General features: G+C 34.4%; 1 protein-coding gene across 1 annotated transcript in view; it reads right to left on the bottom strand.

Moving 5' to 3' along the window:
- SORCS1 (sortilin related VPS10 domain containing receptor 1) overlaps nucleotides 1-18,056 on the bottom strand; it is a 726,370-nt gene that overhangs the window by 129,834 nt on the left and 578,480 nt on the right. Inside the window, 1 exon segment of the mRNA XM_074295531.1 lies at nucleotides 4,062-4,208. Within this exon segment, the coding sequence (XP_074151632.1) occupies nucleotides 4,062-4,208 (147 nt within the window).

The following is an 18,056-nucleotide window of genomic DNA, read 5'->3' on the forward strand; positions in this document are numbered from 1 at the left end:
GTCAAGGACTGGATTTTGATGTAGTAGAAATTTCCAATGACAACTGCCTTCAACAACATGGATAACAATCCAATAATTAAATTAAATCTAAGCTACTTTCTCAGATTAGTTAAGGGACTTGTATATGGTTATACAGTTAGTATTAGAGGCAGGATTTGAATCCTGTTGTTCCAGAATTCAAATCTAGTACTATACTATATCACACATAGCACACTTGTCCATGACAGCAAGTGTTATATTGTCTGTTGAGAAAAATCTCCAGAAGAAGACAGAAGTTCAATTCCTATCAAAATGGTTATTAGAGAATTTGTGAATGTTTTTCACTCCTCCCTCTAAGAACATAAAAAATATTAAATCACATAATAGTTTCAGAAACTGATTTAGTAAAGAAGCTACATTACTAATCTTACATAATAGCCCTACCACTGGTCCCTCACGCCCACTCCATCACTGTGATCAGTGTTGTCTAAGAGGTATTTCTGCATTACCAAGTAGCTAATAAATCAAATATTGAACATCTGCTGTGTATGTAGCCCTTTGCTAGTTAGAGGACCAAAGTCTGTTGCATCTGAAAGGAGCCTTAAAAATTACCTAGTCTTACTATTCAGATCAAAAAATTAAAAATTGCCTAGTCTTAATATTTAGATCAGGAAATTGAGGCCCACACAGATTTGTCCAAGATTGTATGGATAAAATTCAGATCTATAAATGTCCTACTCAAATTCTTTCTTTAAATTGCCTTTATTTTAATACAGGCAGAGATCCAAAGAAATTGAAGATGTGTACCCTGCCCACTAAAGATATAGAACATTTAACTTAGAGTCATAATCTTCAGATATTATCCCCTTAGTATCAGTGTATCCTTATAATCAGGAGGATTTAGGGTCGGTATTCCATTTGTTAACAATGGGTTTGAAATAAGGAATGGGTTTGGAGTTACCATACTTGTAAACCTTATGATCACAGGGCTGCAGGTATTGTGAGAAACAGAATGTACTCCCAACTGGGTCAGATAAGGCTTCAAATACAAAATCTAAGAGTCAATAGCAAAATAAGGAGGGAGGCTCATAGCTAATGAGGCATAAATGGTCATATTCACCTTTCTATACTAATTTGTACTGGGGGATAAGAAGGAAAGGAAGGGGAGGGATTGAAATACTCAATGGAGGTTTGCCCTAGTGCATTCAATTTTCCAGTGCTAGCCCTTTCAGGGAACTAGTGACTATATTTACAGAAAAAAATGGGGCTTCCATTTATTAAGTGCTGTATTTTCCCTAGGGACCAAGAATTTGTAATGAATTTAGCTGGTCCCACATGCTGCCCCTCAGGAGCCCATTTCCAACACTTTGGAAAGTAGTGAACCCTGCCCTAGTAATACCCCTGTCTAATTACAGGAAGCAGTCTGTGGAGGAAAGAATTCCTGCTGAGCCCTATAGGTAATCAGTCTAAAAAGCCTTAAAATATAGTTCCAAATTATCCTGGATGTCTTATTTCTATAGAATGCATTTTACAAGGAACTTTCCATTTGGTGCTGTAATTCTGAACTTGTTCCATATTTGAGGCAGCCCTGCTGGAAAATCTCTTTTCTAATCACTCGGCTGGGCTGGCAGTGACACTGTCACTCTCCAAGTACTCACAATCTCAAATCGCTTTTTATCTCCTTGCTGCCAGCCACCAGCTCCTGGGCCCAAAGTAGGTTGTTAACACTCTGAATCTCCTGGAGCTCAAAGATTTCCGATCCTATTTTCTGTCTTTGGCAGATTTTTGCAAAGTGATTTTAGTCTACAGCCCAACTCACCACCCCCTCTTTCTCTGGCTTTTCCAAAGCCTGCAGTGAAACAAATTTAAGGCAGGCAAACCCCTAGGTTAATGGGAGGAGGGAGGAGAAAGGCTCCTGGGAACTGTTTATCTTAGTCAGTTTAATTAATCTTTTATCCAGTCTTAAAGACCCTAACAATTATTTTTTGAGCTTCAAGGTCAATTTAAGATCAGGAACTCAGATTCAGCACTCTAGTTAGATCCAGAGTTTTGTATTTGGATCTTTCTCTTTAGCAAAACTTCTTCCTTCCAATAATAATCAGTCATCAAATAAGTATTGATCCCCCGATATGTCAACTGCACTATGTGCTAAGATAAAGTACAATCATGATTTCCAAGACTCTATCTCTAGTCTTATGTCTTACTCCAGAATGGCTAATCAGGGTCCTACCCCCACTGTGGTCAATTATATATGTCTTTGGCAATTGTTTTCCATAATTCATCCTGGGAATGGAAGACCATAGTGATGATCAAGGTGTGCCAGTGAAATATCTGCTGGCTTTTAATTTGAGCTAGCACAGAACGGTTATCAGGCAAGGCACTGAGAGCTGCCAACAACTCTATCCTTCCCTTGGGACAACACACTCTCAGCAATACATGAGTAGGGTTCATCATCACCACTATCCCAGTAATTCTGATGAAGGTTGAGTGAGAGTTCTTCCTTTGGGATGCAATGACATTGAAAATACTCACTGCAAGAATTAAAGTCAGACCATTGTGTTTAGCATCTCATAATGAGCAAAAGTAACTCAAAAACAATGGGATGAATTTTTCAAAAAGAATTCTTCTTTTTTAGAAACAATGAGGTTAAGTAGAGATGTGAACAGTATAGATCATATCTTCAACCTTTCTTTGTGTGATAGACTTCACTATCATGAATTCTATAGACTACATCTCAAAATGACATTTTTAAATGTATACAATAAAATGTATAGAATTATAAAGGAAATTAATTGTACTGCTATCTAATTTTCAAAATATTCAGTTATTAAAATATTTAAAGTGTTTAAAATATTTTTAAAACACGATCATGTATTCTATGTTAAGAATCATTGATTTGGATAATCATATTCATAGGATAAATGTGACCTTATTCATCAAATCTTAGAATATTAAGACTTGGATCTATTCTTTGGACACTGAAGGATAGCCCTTTTCAGGAATTCTTAAATAATTTTAATCCTAAATAGTGCATTGGCTTATGTTGTTTTCTGGTTGGTTCATATATTGAAGTCTCATTTCTTCAACCAGATTAGAAGCTCTGTAGGAGTTTCTAATCATATCTTAAAGTTGTTGCTGTATGTGTATGTTCCCTCCCTCCCTCCCTCTCTCTTTTCTTCCTTCCATTCTTCCTTTCCTTCTCTCTGTTTCTCTCTGTCTCTCTCTGCCTCTGTCTCTATCTCTGTCTTTTCTGTCTCTCTCTTTCTCTCTCTTCCTCACCCTCTTCCAGCATAGTAATTGATCACTTAACTTTTATTGATTGATTGATTTTTTAAACAACTTAAATGGAGTTCACCTTTATATATTCAGGACTTTCGATTTCCTAAGTGTCAAATTTTCCTCCATCCCTGCTCACTCAGACACATTTCTAAAGTTAAATGGTTTTAAGAGATTTGTCCGAGACTAAATAACTTGTTCATAGTAACATAGTTAAGTAATTATTAGAGGCAGAAACTAAACTCAGAACTTCTTGAAAGTAAATCCAGGCTTCTTTTCATATTACTCCCTTAATTTGTACTATGTAGGATAAAAAATAAATAAATGGTGGCCACTAGTCCAGAGCAGACCAGAATGCAAGTTCAAGAATGTTTAGATGAAGTCCTAGAATGATTATATCATAATAGAACAGTAATGGAAAGGTAGAAATGTTGGTAGAATGTCCCTGTCATGTTAGACAAGTACTAAATTTTCCCCTAAATTCCCCTTCAATGACTCAAAGAGAGAATCCTGAATGGGACAATGCAAGAGACTACACCAATGTGACATTGTTTAGTCACTTATATCACTCAAAAAGGTTCTGCCACAATTCAATTCATATTCATTAAGTATTTGCCATGTCCCAGGCACTAAGCTGGGAACTGGGAATATAAATACCTACTGGGCTTCTCTTCCCTCCTACCCTCATTTTCTGAGTAAGTTAGCCCTTCTTCAAAAGATGAAGTAGGATGGCACACTTCCTTTCTGATACCCAGTGCATTCACTTTGTTACCTGGGGGAAAGTTTGTTTAAATGTGGCAACTTACCAGTAGGCAATGTACAGGGTCCCCTCTTAGATCAGTGTCAGGAGCCTGCAGCAACCTCCAGTCTCTACCTTTGTTGTATGTGATGAAAGTCTTCACTTGGTTGTCAATCTTCTTGTTAGCCAAGAACATTCCCTTTATCCCTGCTACCTGGGAGAAATTGACATGGCTTAAAAATACATCCATTTGAAAAGACATTTACCCCCCCAGAAATAAAACAATAGGCTCTCAGATGTAGCCTAGAGAGCATGACTAGGTGAACCATGAGCAGTTCACCAAATTTGAGGGTGACTAAGCAGTGGATTCTACTGGGCAGGAAGCATGACATTAATAACAACAGGTAAATCAACTTGGATTTGCCCAGGAAAGCTTGTGGAATCTTCCAAGTTTTCTTTGACTGTATACTATGGCTTCAAGACCAGGTGAACATGACATATATTGCTCATGGTTTTAACAATTAGATCATTCATAGATATGGCTAAGAGAAATGAGATAAAACCCACCATTCCATTAATATTTTTATTTTTATTTAAGCACAACTCTAGAATGATAGTATATATTTCATAACATCATTTGAAAGCAGCCAATTAGAAAAAGTTAAAAAGTGATTTGCTCTTACATCACAACCATCTGTCTTTCCTCTTCTCCCCCCTCCAAATCTTTCACTTACCCTCATGCCCTAGAAAATAATAAACATCTGTGGGGCAGCTAGGTGGTGCAGTGAATAGAGCACCAGCCCTAAAATCAGGAGCACCTGAAATCAAATCTGGCCTCAGACACTTAACATTTCCTAGCTTTGCAATCCTGGGCAAGTCACTTAACCTCAGTTGCCCCAGCAATAATAATAATAATAATAATAATAATAATAATAATAATAATAATAATAATAATAATAAACATCTGTGTTTCAAAGAATGAATCAACATTTATTAAGCTTTTACTATATACCAGGTATTGTGCTACAACTGTCAATATAGCCCCTGCCCTCAAAGAGTTTACATTCCAATAGGAAAGGACAATCCATATAAAAGAGTGATAGACAAGGAAAGATATTTTGTTCTAGACAATAAAAAAATGGAACCATAGTGCATTTACTTGACACATAATTTTCAAAGGAATCATATACCATCCCTCCCCATCTCTTTCTTCACCCCCACCCCCCACCCCCACCCCCACCCCACAAAAAAAAAAAAAAAGCTGCCTCAGCTCAGTGCTGAAGCAAATGGACAGGTACAGATTCAATAATGTAATAAATATATTGATGCTATTAAAAAAAACAAACCCTTCAGAACTTGAACAAAACAGCTGAGGTACAGAAGATATCTCAGAGATATAATAGGCTCAAAACTTGAGCATAAAGACCCACTGAAGAAGAAGAACAAACATCATTTTGTGTGTGTCCTCCTATGTCACTGGGTGCTTGTTAGAGTAGCTATACTGGTAGCACTTACTCTTAATTCACGTAGTTCTTATTTCCAGGGATCCTAGGCCTATTTTCTCTGGTAGCCAAATCTTTTTTTCTCACATAAGTCTTTTTATCTAGTTCTTTAAATGGATTCTATTTTTTGTGTCCTTTGGGAGAATGAATTTCCCTGGTGGATCAGTTTATCTGTGTGTCACAGTTATGGGCTTGAGGGAGTGGGAGGGATAATGGACTACAGTAGAAGTGAATTCTGGGGAGTCAATCTTCCAGAGACAGAACTATTATTAAGGTAGAATTACCTGGATATTCCCAGGGTACCAAAGTGAGTTACATATGTAAAATTTTGTAGAACTTAAAGCTCTATAGAAATGCTAATTGTTATCATTATTGTTGTTGTTATTATTAAATCAGGGAAGGGGCACATCTTAGCAGTCAATGAATCCTGAACACTTTGGTCCTATCACCATAGCCCCCCTCTTCTAAGGTGACCAACCTAGTGCCCCATTATCTTTTGTACCTGCCTTCCCACTCTACCTCCTGGGGCTTTCAGAACTGTCAGCTATGCACTAAGAACAGACAATTTCTTCTTAATAGATATTTATTACAAGAAGAAATGGACAAAGTTAATTAAAATATATATATATATATATAAAACATAAATATACTTACTGCATTTGCTTAAAAGCTATAATTCTACAACTTCATCCAAAATTATTCCATAAATAATAATTTTTAGTAATTCAGATTATGTTTCCTTATTTTATTACTCTTCAGTCTTCAGAAGGGTTTAGCTCTATGTGACCCCTGTCACAAAGTTTTCTTGGTAAAGATACTGAAGTGGTTTGCCATTTCCTTCCTCAGTTCATTTTATAGATAAGGAAACTGAGACAAATTGAGTTAAATGACTTCCCCAGGGTCACACAGCTATCTGTATCTGAGATGGAATTTGAACTCAGATTCTCCTGATACCAGGGCCAGCGTGCTGTGCCACCTAACTGCCTTATGCTTCCTTATTTAGAATTCAAATTAATGATTTCATAGATTTAAAAGGAAGGGAGCTCAAGGGCTATTTATTTACTTCAACCTCTACTTAAAAATCAATCTACTCTCTAACAATACTTGACAAGTGGTCATTAGGCTTTTATAACTTCTATTCGCTGCTTCTCAGCTCTGGGGCCAAACAAAATAAATCTATTCTCTTTTCTGCATGACAGTCTTTCATATGTTTGAAGATAATTACATCTTCTATAAACACACAATACATACACACACATGCCCTTCATACCCAAAGTTTTCTCTTCTCCATCTTAAACACTTCTGAACCTTCTGTGGCCATATTTAAAATGTTCTCAAAGCCCTCTGTAACTGGCAAAAATGAACACAAAGTTGTCTGACCAATAATTCTTCTCTAATAATAGGACTATCATCTTATTTTGAATGCTTGGTCTCTATGAATTCTATTTTATGGTCCCTAGGCAGAAGCAGACATGTTGATTTAGAGGATTATTACATTAAACAGGAAAAAAAAAACACTCTAACCCATGCACATGGCTCACTGGCCATGTGGTTTAGAAGATGCAGTCATTTACACTTTATTGGATTCCAAATGCTACTGGAGAAGAAAGTCTCTGTAATTCAGTTCTAGCTGTTTAGCCTTCAAGTTTATCTCATAGTATCAAGGAAAAAAAAAACAATATCCCCTCCCCCAAGCTGAGGGAATAAAGAATAGATTGTATAGGTCAGAACAAGAGAGGAGCTGTTCATTTTCTTTAGAATTACCAAAACAACCTCAGTTCTTTTACACCTACTCCTATAAGATAGGAATTTTGTTTAACAGAAGAGTAAAATAACTGAGCTGGGAGGGAAATGAGATTCATCAAGTCTCTATTTACTCCTTACATTAATGATTGGGAAACTGAAGCACAGAAAGGGAGTGTGATTTGCAATCCTTTTCTTTCACCTGCTCTAACAATCCTTTCTTTGGAAAATGTGTACAGTTCATCACTCTTTTTAAGTTCCAAGTTCCTTAGTTTTGTCTTTGTTTGTTGATTAGGTTTTTGGGGGAATAGAAAGGGGAGATAATCTTTCTCAATTTAGTCTGTAGTTTGGTTCTGTCAAAATAGTCAATCTATATTGACAGTAAAATCTAACTTATCATAACCTCTGTGCTTTTGTTCATGTTTTTCCTTTTTCCTAGAATGACTTTCTTATTTAGACTACTACCCTTTGAAGCCTATTTTAAATTCTGGAGACAGTGGGTAGCACAGTAGATAGAGCACTAAACATGAAGGCAAGAAGACCTGAGTGCAAAATTTATCTCAGTCACTTACTAGCTGTGTGACCCTAAGGAAGCCACTTACTTTCTTCATTCATCAGGTTCTTCATGTGTATAGTGATGATAATAACAGAACTTAATTCAGAGTTGTTGTAAGGGGAGAGGAAATATTTACTGTTTGTTTTTTGACAATATTATTTTATTTTTCCAAATACATGCAAAAATAGTTTTCAACTTTAATTTTTGCCAGACTTTTTGTACCAGATTTTTTCTTCCTCCCTCCCTTCCCCCTCCCAAGACAGCAAGCAATTTGAAGTAGGTTAAATATGTGAATATTTTTAAACATATTTCCATATTTGTCATGTTATGAAAAAAATCAGACTAAAAAGGAGGAAAAAAAAAACACAAGAAAAAAAAACATTCAATTTCCATTAATTTTCTCTCTGGATGAGATTAGCATTTTCCATCTAAAATCTTTCAAATTGTCTTGAATCACTGCATTGTTGAGAAGAGCCATTTCCATCATAATTGTTCATCTTATAATCTTCTTGTTGCTTTGTACAATGTTGTCTTGGTTCTGCTCACTTCACTCAGCATCAATTCATGTAAGTCCTTCTAGGCTTTTCTGAAATCAGCCTGCGCATATTTCTTTTAGAACATATATTTTAGAATATATATATATATATATATATATATATATATATATATATATATATATATGTGTGTGTGTGTGTGTGTGTGTGTGTGTGTGTGTGTGTGTGTGTGTGTGTATGTATTCCATTACATTAGTATATCATAGTATTCAACCATTTCCTAACTCATAGGCATCCATTCAATTTCCAGTTCGTTGCTACCACAAAAAGGGATGCTACATACATTTTTGAACATTTTTTCTCTTTTATGATTTCTCTGAGATAAAGATAGTGGTTACACTGCTGGATCAAAGAGTATGCATACCTTTATCACTTTTTGGTGCCTTTGGGCACAGATCCAAATTGCTCTCCAAAAAGGTTGGATCATTTCACAACTTTATCAATGCATTAATTAATGTACCAGTTTTACCACAAGGGAAATAATATGTGTAAAATGCTTTGTGAAATGTAACTCTTTATATAAATGCTTGTTTGCTTTCTTCCTTTCTTCTTTCTTCCTTCTCTTCTTTCTTTTCATCTTTCTTTTCCTACTTTCTTTTTTTCTTTCTCTTTCTTCTTCCTCCTCTTCCTCCTCCTTTTTCTTCTTTGCCTGATCTTCCTCCTTCTTTCTCTTCCTTATCCCCCCCTTTCCTTTGCTATTCTTTGAACAAGATGACTTTCTGTTGTTTCTTTAATCAACTTTAATCAATTTTTTCTTTCTCACTAGATTCTGCCATGCCTCCTCACCATAAACACTCTAAGGGAAAGACTGAATTCTATACTTAGTTTGGAGAAGAGAAGTCTTAGGACAGGCATAATAGTTGTCATCAAAAATGTTGTGCTCAGAAAAGCAGAAAAGTCATGAGGTTTATTCTATCTGGTTTCCTGGGACAGAACCAGGAATGACAGGCAGCATTTTGAAATTAGGGGCTCACATTAAAGAGAACGTTTTAAAAACTGAGTTGCCAATAAATGAAATGTGCTGCTTTGAGAGACAACTAATCTATAATCCCCCTCATTGGAAATCTTCAAATTCCAGTTAATGCCTGGAAATCCTGTAGAAAAGGTTATTTTTCAGGTCAGGGGTAAACAGACCAAAATTAATTTGAAATGAAATAATCTATTGCTAAAGAATGAGTAGGTGAAATAACAAATCTTAGACACAACCCAAAAATTTCATCCAAGAAAATGACGATAATGAGACAACATACCAAAATTTGTGGGATTCAGCCAAAGTGCTAATTATGGAAATTTTTGTGTTTCTAAATGCTTACTTGCATAAAATAGAGAAAGAGAAGATCAGTGAATTGGGCTTCCAAGCAAAAAAAAAATTCAAATTAAAAAACCCCAATTAAATACCAAATTTGAAATTCTGAAGATAAAAGGGAAAACTAGTAAAACTGAAATAATTAACAAAACTAAGAGTTGATTTTATGAAAAAAACCAACAAAATAGATAAACATTTAGTTTGATTAGAAAAAGGAAAGAAGAAAATCAAACTATTAGTATCAAAAATGAAAAGGAGGAACTTTCTACCAATGAAGAGGAAATTAGGGCAATAATTAAGAGTTATTTTGCCCAACTATATATCAATAAATCTGATAATCTAAGTAAAATGAAGGAATACTTACAAAAGTATAGATTTCCCAGATTAACAGAAGAGGAAATAAATTACTTAAATAGTCCCTAGGAAAATAAATTGAACAAGCTATTAATCAACTCACTAAGAAAATATCTTCAGGGCCAAACAGATTTACCAAACTCTACCAAATATTTTTTTTTAAATTAATTACAATATTATACAAACTATTTGAAAAAACAGGGAAAGAAAGAGTCCTAACAAATTCCTTTTATGACACAGATATGATACTGATGCCTAAACCAGGTAGGATAAAAACAGAGAAAGAAAATTATAAACAATTGTCCCTAATGAATATTGATGCAAAAATCTTAAATAAAATATTAGCAAAGAAATCACACCAAGTTATCCCCAGTATAATACACCATGATCAAGTAAAATTTATACCAGGAATGCATGTTGGTTCAATATTAGGAAAAAAATTTAGCATAATTGACTTTATTAATAACCAAAGTAACAAAAATCATATGATTATCTCAATAGAGGCAAGCATTTGACAAATCCAACACCTATTCCTATTAAAAATACTAGAGAGTATAGTGATAAATGGAGTTTTCCTTAAAATGATCAGTAGCATCTATTTAAAACCACCAGCAAGCATCATATGTAGTGGGGTCAAATTAGAACCATTCCCAATAAGATCAGGGATAAAATAAAATTATCCACTATCACCATTGCTATTCAATATTGTTTTAGAAATGTAAGCTTTGGCATTAGAGAAGAAAAAGAGATTAAAGAAATTTGAGTAGGTAATGAGGAAACCAAAACATTACTCTTTGCAGATGATATGATGATATACTTAGAGATCCTAGACCTAGAGAATCAACTAAAAAACTACTAGAAACAATTAACTTTAACAAAGTTGCAGGATGTGCCACATGAATCATCAGCATTTTTATATATTACTTCTTTGGTAAAAAGTCCAGCAGCAAGAGATACAAAGAGATATTCCATTTAAAATAACTGTAGATAATATAAAATATTTGGGAGTTTACCTGCCAAGTCAAAGTCAGGAACTATATGAACACAATTACCAAAAACTTTCCACACAAATAAAGTCAGATCTAATCAATTGGAAAAATATCAAGTGTTCATGGGTAGGCTAAGCGAATATAATAAAAATTACAATGTTACCTAAATAAATCTTTATTCAATGCCGTACCAATTGAACTCTCAAGAAATTATTTTACAGAGCTAAATCTTTATTCAATGCCGTACCAATTGAACTCGCAAGAAATTATTTTACAGAGCTAGAAAAAATAAGGTTCATCTGGAAGAAAAAAAGGCCAAGAATTTCAAGGTAATTAATGAAAAAAATGCAAATGAAGGTGGCCTAGTCATACCAGACCTAAAAGCATATTATAAAGTAGCAGTCATCAAAACCATTTAGTACTGGCTAAGAAAGAGTGGAATAGGTTAGATTCACAGAACAAAATAGTTAATGTCTATAGCAATCTAGTGTTTGACAAACCAAAGGGCGAGGCTTTTGGGATAAGAATTCATTATTTGCCAAAAACTGCTAGGAAAATTGGAAATTAGTATGACAGAAAGTAGGCATTGATCCACATCTAATACCGTATATATACCAAATTAAAGTTGAAGAAAGTTCATGATTTAGACATAGAGTGACATTATAAGCAAATTGGAAGAACCAACCTCTCAGATCTGTGGAGAAGGAATGAATTTGTGCTCAAAGACCAACTAGAGTACATTATTGAACACAAAATAGATAATTTTTGATTACACTAAATTAAAAAGATTTTGTACAAACAAAAATAATGCAGAAAAGATTAGAAGGGAAACAATAACCTGGGGAAAATGTATATTCAAGGATTCTAATAAATGCGTCATTTCTAACATATGTAGAGAATTGACTCAAATTTATAAGAATTCAAGCCATTTTCCAATGGATAAATGGTCAAAGGATATGAACAATTTTCAGATGAAGAAATTGAAACCATTTCCAGTCATGTGAAAAGGTGCTCTAAATCACTGTTGATCAAAAAAAATGCAAATTAAGACAACTCTGAGATATTGCTACACACTTCTCAGATTGGCTAAGATGACAGGAAAAAATAATATCGAATGTTGGAGGGAATGTGGGAAAACTGGGACACTGATACATTATTGGTGGAGCTGTGAAGTGATCCAACCATTCTGGAGAGCAGTTTGGAACTATTCCCAAAGGCTATTGTGTATACACTTTGACCTAGCTACTTTCTACTGGGCTTATATCCCAAAGAGATCTTAAAGGAGAGAAAGGAACCCACATGTGCAAAAATGTTTGTGGCAGCCCTTTTTTATAGTGGCAAGAAACTGGAAACTGAATGGATGCCCATCAGGTGGAGAATGGCTGAATAAATTATGGTATATGAATGTTATGGAATATTATTGTTCTATAAGAAACAATCAGCAGGATGATTTCAGAGCGGTCTGGAGACACTTACATGAACTGATACTAAGTGAAGTCAGCAGAACCAAGCGTACATTGTACACAGCAGCAACAAGATTTTACAATGATCAATTTTGATGGAGATGGCTCTTTTCAACAATGAGATGTTTCAGGCCAGTTGCAAAGATCTTGTGATGAAGAGAGCCATCTGCACCCAGAGAGGGGATTGTGAGAACTGAATGTGGATCACTACATGACATTCTCACTCTTTTTATTGTTGTTTGCTTATATTTTATTTTCTTTATCATTTTTTCTTTTTTGATTTGATTTTTCTTGTGCAGCACAGAAATTGTATAAATATGTATACATATATTGGATTTAACATATATTTTAACATGTTTAATAAATATATAGTACTTTTCATCTAGGAGAGGGGGCAGAAGGAAGGGGAGGAAATTTGGAACACAAAGTTTTGCGAGGGTTAATGTTGAAAAATTATCCATGCATATGTTTTGAAAATAAAAAGCTTTAATTAAAAAAAGAAAATATTATTTTTCAGGAATGGGTCATACTAAATGGCCTTGAACAATCTTTACAACTTTTACATTGTCTCCCATTCACAATGTGAGTTCCCTGCAGGCATGGATTGCCTTACTTTTCTCTTTGTATATCCAATACTAACACAGTGCTTTAAAATTACTAGATGCTTAAATCATTTCTATATTCATTTTTAAATTCTGGGATTCTCTTCATGTTGCAAATATTGCTTTTTTATGCTTCTTCATTTTTTATGCTAATCATTGACATTTTTATCTAGTTCTGTCTTTTGGAATGTCCTGAATTATTTGTTCTGGTGTTGTTTAATTCTTATTGTTGTTTAAATTTTTATACATTTATATTTCTTAGTAATTACATCATCATTCCCTTGAGGAAAGAGGTCACATGTTACTAATTCTTCCTTACACACACAATGCCAGGCAAATGGTGAGTTCTCATTGTTTGTTGAATTTAATAATCTTATTGTTCATTTATTTTCATGTCTAAACTCTCATTTGGGGTTTTCTTAGGAAAAATACTGGTGTGGTTTGCCGTTTTCTTTCTCTAACTCATTTTACAAAAGAGGAAACTGAGGTAAACAGGCGAAGTGACTTGCCAAGGGTCACAAAATTAATAAGTGTGAGGTTGGATGAATTTTCCTGAGTCCAGGTCCCATGTTCAATTCACTGAATCACCTAGGTGCCCTGAAATGTGTATTTATGTTTAATTGGGAAATATTCCTTTTTCCAATAGCATTTTAAAATGTGTTTGGAGTAAAAAAAAAAAAGAAATGGGATGAGGAACAGAGTATTTCTTTTACCATGCTACCCTAAAAGCTAGGTCCTAAGACTATTAACCTCCCTGAAGATGGGGTCAGCTTCTCATGAAGAAATGCTTTCCAGTCTTATGTAACCTGATCTCTGATTTCACTGAATTGTTGGACTTCCATAGCCAAAGATTTTCACCTATTTGTGCTTCTGCTAAATGAAAGAAACTATTTCTTTTTCTCAATGAATTCTGCTAGGAACTAAATTCATGAATCAATATTTGAAGTGACCCTAGAAATGGCAGAAAGTGGGTATCCTATGATTTATACCAAATTAGGTAATACTTCAACTGGTGTAATTTAATTGGGGATTTGGAAATGGACTAGTTTCATTGAAAAAGTAGGGAATATTCCCCAAACTAATATATTTATTTAGTGCTATACCAATCAGACTCCCAAGAAACTATTTTAGTGACCTAGAAAAAATAACAACAAAGTTCATATGGAAAAATAAAAGGTCGAGAATTTCAAGGGAATTAATGAAAAAAAAAAGTCAGATGAAGGTGGTCTAGGTATACCTGATCTAAAACTATATTATATAGCAGCAGTCACCAAAACCATTTGGTATTGGCTAAGAAATAGACCAGTTGATCAGTGGAACAGATTAGGTACAAAGGACAAAAAAGGGTACAACTATAGCAATCTAGTGCTTGATAAACCCAAAGATATCAACATTAAAGGAAAAAAGCATTATTCGAAAAAAAAAACTGTTGGGAAAACTGGAAATTAGTATGCCAGAAATTAGATATGGACCCACACTTAATACCATATACCAAGATAAGATCAAAATGGGTCTATTATTTAGGCATAAAGAATGAGATCATAAATAGATTAGAGGAACAGAGGATAGTCTACCTCTCAGACCTGTGGAGGAGGAAGGAATTTATGATCACAAAATAGATGATTTTGATTACATCAAACTAAAATGTTTCTGTACAAACAATACTAATTCAAACAAGATTAGAAGGGAAGTAACAAATTGGGAAAATATTTTTATAGTTAAAGGTTCTGATAAAGGTCTCATTTCCAAAATATATAGAGAATTGATCCTAATTTATAAGAAATCAAACCATTCTCCAATTGATAAATGATCAAAGGATATGAACAGACAATTCTCAGATGATGAAATTGAAACTATATCCACTCATATGAAAGAGTGCTCTGAATCACTACTGATCAGAGAAATGCAAATTAAGACAACTCTGAGATACCACTACACACCTGTCAGATTGGCTAAGATGACAGGAGCAAATAATGATGAATGTTGAAGGGGATGTGGGAAAACTGGGACACTGATGCATTGTTGGTGGAGTTGTGAAAGAATCCAACCACTCTGGAGAGCAATCTGGAATTATGCCCAAAAAGTTATCAAACTGTGCATACCCTTTGATCCAGCAATGCTGCTACTGGGCTTATATCCAAAGAAATACTAAAGAAGGGAAAGGGACCTGTGTGTGCCAAAATGTTTGTGGCAGCTCTTTTTGTAGTGGCTAGAAACTGGAAGATGAATGGATGTCCATCAATTGGAGAATGGTTGGGTAAATTATTGTATATGAAGGCTATGGCATATTATTGCTCTGTAAGAAATGACCAGCGGGATGAATTCAGAAAGGCTTGGAGAGACTTACATCAACTGATGCTGAGTGAAATGAGCACAACTAGGAGATCACTATACACTTCAACAACAATAATGTATGAAGATGTATTCTGATGGAAGTGGATATCTTTAATATAAAGAAGATCCAACTCACTTCCAGCTGATCAATGATGGACAGAAACAACTAAACCCAGAGACGGAACACTGGGAATTGAATGTGAAATATTAGCACTACTGTCTATCTACCCAGGTTACTTATACCTTCGGAATCCAATACTTAACTTGCAACAAGAAAATTGGATTTACATACATATATTATATCTAGGTTATACTGTAACACATGCAAAATGTATGAGATTGCCTGTCATCTAGGGGAGGGAGTAGAAGGAGGGAGGGAGGGAAAAATCTGGAAAAATGAATACAAGGGATAATGTTATAAAAAATTACTCATGCATATATACTGTCAAAAAAGTATAATTATAAAATTAATAAAAGAAAAAAAAAAGAAAAAGTAGGGAAAAAGATAGGGACAGGCTTAGTATCAGAGACTATAAATAGTTAAACTTAAGAGGATGGATCCCCAGCGCTGCTTTTGTTTTCAGAGAATCCCTGAGTTTATAGTTTTACCTAAATCTCCTCTGCTACTATCCTAAAATGATATTGAGAGCCAAACAAGATTTAAATCTTAAATGATGAGACCAGATCTAGGTATCTGATGATAAAGGTGTCTTTCACCTCTTCTATGTTGTTTCTTGGATTGTGACTCAGAGCCTTTCTTTAAAACAATCAACACAAACAATTTCTATCTCTTTGGTTCTTTCCTAGTTTACTCTAATAAATTCAATAAATGTTTATGCAGCATTTATATTTATATACAAGACGCTGTCCGAGGCACTGGGGATGCAAAGAAAAAGACAAAATTTTAAAAATTTCCTTCCCTTTAGAAGTTTGTAGTCTATATTCTAATTATGTGTGTAAAAACTACACAGATAATTAATAATTATAACTTGAGGAGGAAGAATACTAACAGATGTAGAGTTCAGAAAAGACTTCCTAGAAAATAGCTCTTCTGTTTGCAAATTTTCTAAATAATTCCTCATGTTCTAATTTTTTTAAAATTTATGTTGTCATGTATGTGCTATGTTTCCTTCCAGCACAAGAATACAGAGGACAGCTTCTCTGGTATGTTCTCTTTTTGTTTTTTAGCTCTTAGCAAGGAGATTTCATGAGGGGTAATCATTAATAAATTGCTGTTTAATTGAATTAAATTAATTGGAGTTGTAGTATCACCTCTGCATGGTTTCATTTTGCAAAATACAAGGTTTGCATTTCTTTTGATAACAGAAATATGCTTCATACTGTTATGCACATATATGCATATGTACCATTTGCTAGTTACATATGTTTATTCTTCCCTCATCTTGCCTTGAACAGGATTTGTATGTCCTGTGCACATCAAGCAAGTGGTTTCAGCATGATCACAATAATTTTCATCCTTGCTGGGCCAACTGTCATTGTCTATTAAGTCATAGTGTTCTTCATCATCATTAATTAATCTTCTTTTCCCAAAGGAAGGTGGATATTCTCCAGTCTGTCAAATCACCATCCGTCATCCATACCAATGAGAACATACCAGGTGACATGCGTCACGGGCACACACATCACTCTCCTGTCTGCATTGGCTCCACTGGACAGGCCCTTCTGATATCCATCCTTTTCATGGGTAGCAAAAACTTACCACTTGGTATTTCTGCTCCAGGAAACAGAAGCCAAAGGGCATCTATTCCCAGAGATCTCTTAGTTCAATGTATAAAATCACATATCTATCTTCAGCCTATTCAGTGTTTCCATTTAGAAAAGGTTAGAAAGGTATACATATATTAAACGAAAATCTAACATATAGACACATACACACACACACACACACACACACACACACACTGAAGAATCTCTCCAGTGGCTTTCCTACCACTTAATACTCTTCTTATGTACCTAGTATATCCTGATTTGTATACTTATCTACTATATCACAATCTCCATAAGGATGGCAGTAATATCTGATTTAATTTTTGAATTTCTTCCTATTTTAGACATAAGTGCTTCACATAGAAGCAGCAATGAATGATTCCCAACATTATCTCCTTCATCCTGTAGGATACATTCTCAGATACTTTTCTTCCCTCTCAAGTAAACTCCAAGGCTTTGCCTCATCTCCTTAATTCATCATAAAGCAGAATCAATTCAATTTAATAAACTATTCCCAGTTATTTAGTATCTACTATGTGTAGTCTAAATAAATATGATCCCTATCCTGTCAGTCAGTTCAAGATTTTGTCCTTTAATAATCTTGGACTGATTGTATTTAAAAAAAATTATACCAATGGTAGCGTGAAAAATAAACTACAGGTAAAGAAATAATGAAAAATGACTTTAACAAAGGTACTATTTCTTAGTGTTGTCTCACTCTAATCTTGCCTTTGAAAGTGGTGTCTGAATGTTTTCTCCTAAATATTCTGTTTAGAATCCCTGTGATTAATACTCACAAGATGGTGTTTACTATTGGCTGGAATTCATATAAAATTTACTGAAAATGATATTGGAAGAATCTGAGGACTTTTCTTGAGAAGGAAAAAATATATACTTTTAATGAGTAGCATGCTACTCTCTTCACAAATCG

The sequence above is a fragment of the Sminthopsis crassicaudata genome, chromosome 2, assembly GCF_048593235.1.
Source record: "Sminthopsis crassicaudata isolate SCR6 chromosome 2, ASM4859323v1, whole genome shotgun sequence".
Lineage (NCBI taxonomy): Eukaryota > Metazoa > Chordata > Mammalia > Dasyuromorphia > Dasyuridae > Sminthopsis > Sminthopsis crassicaudata.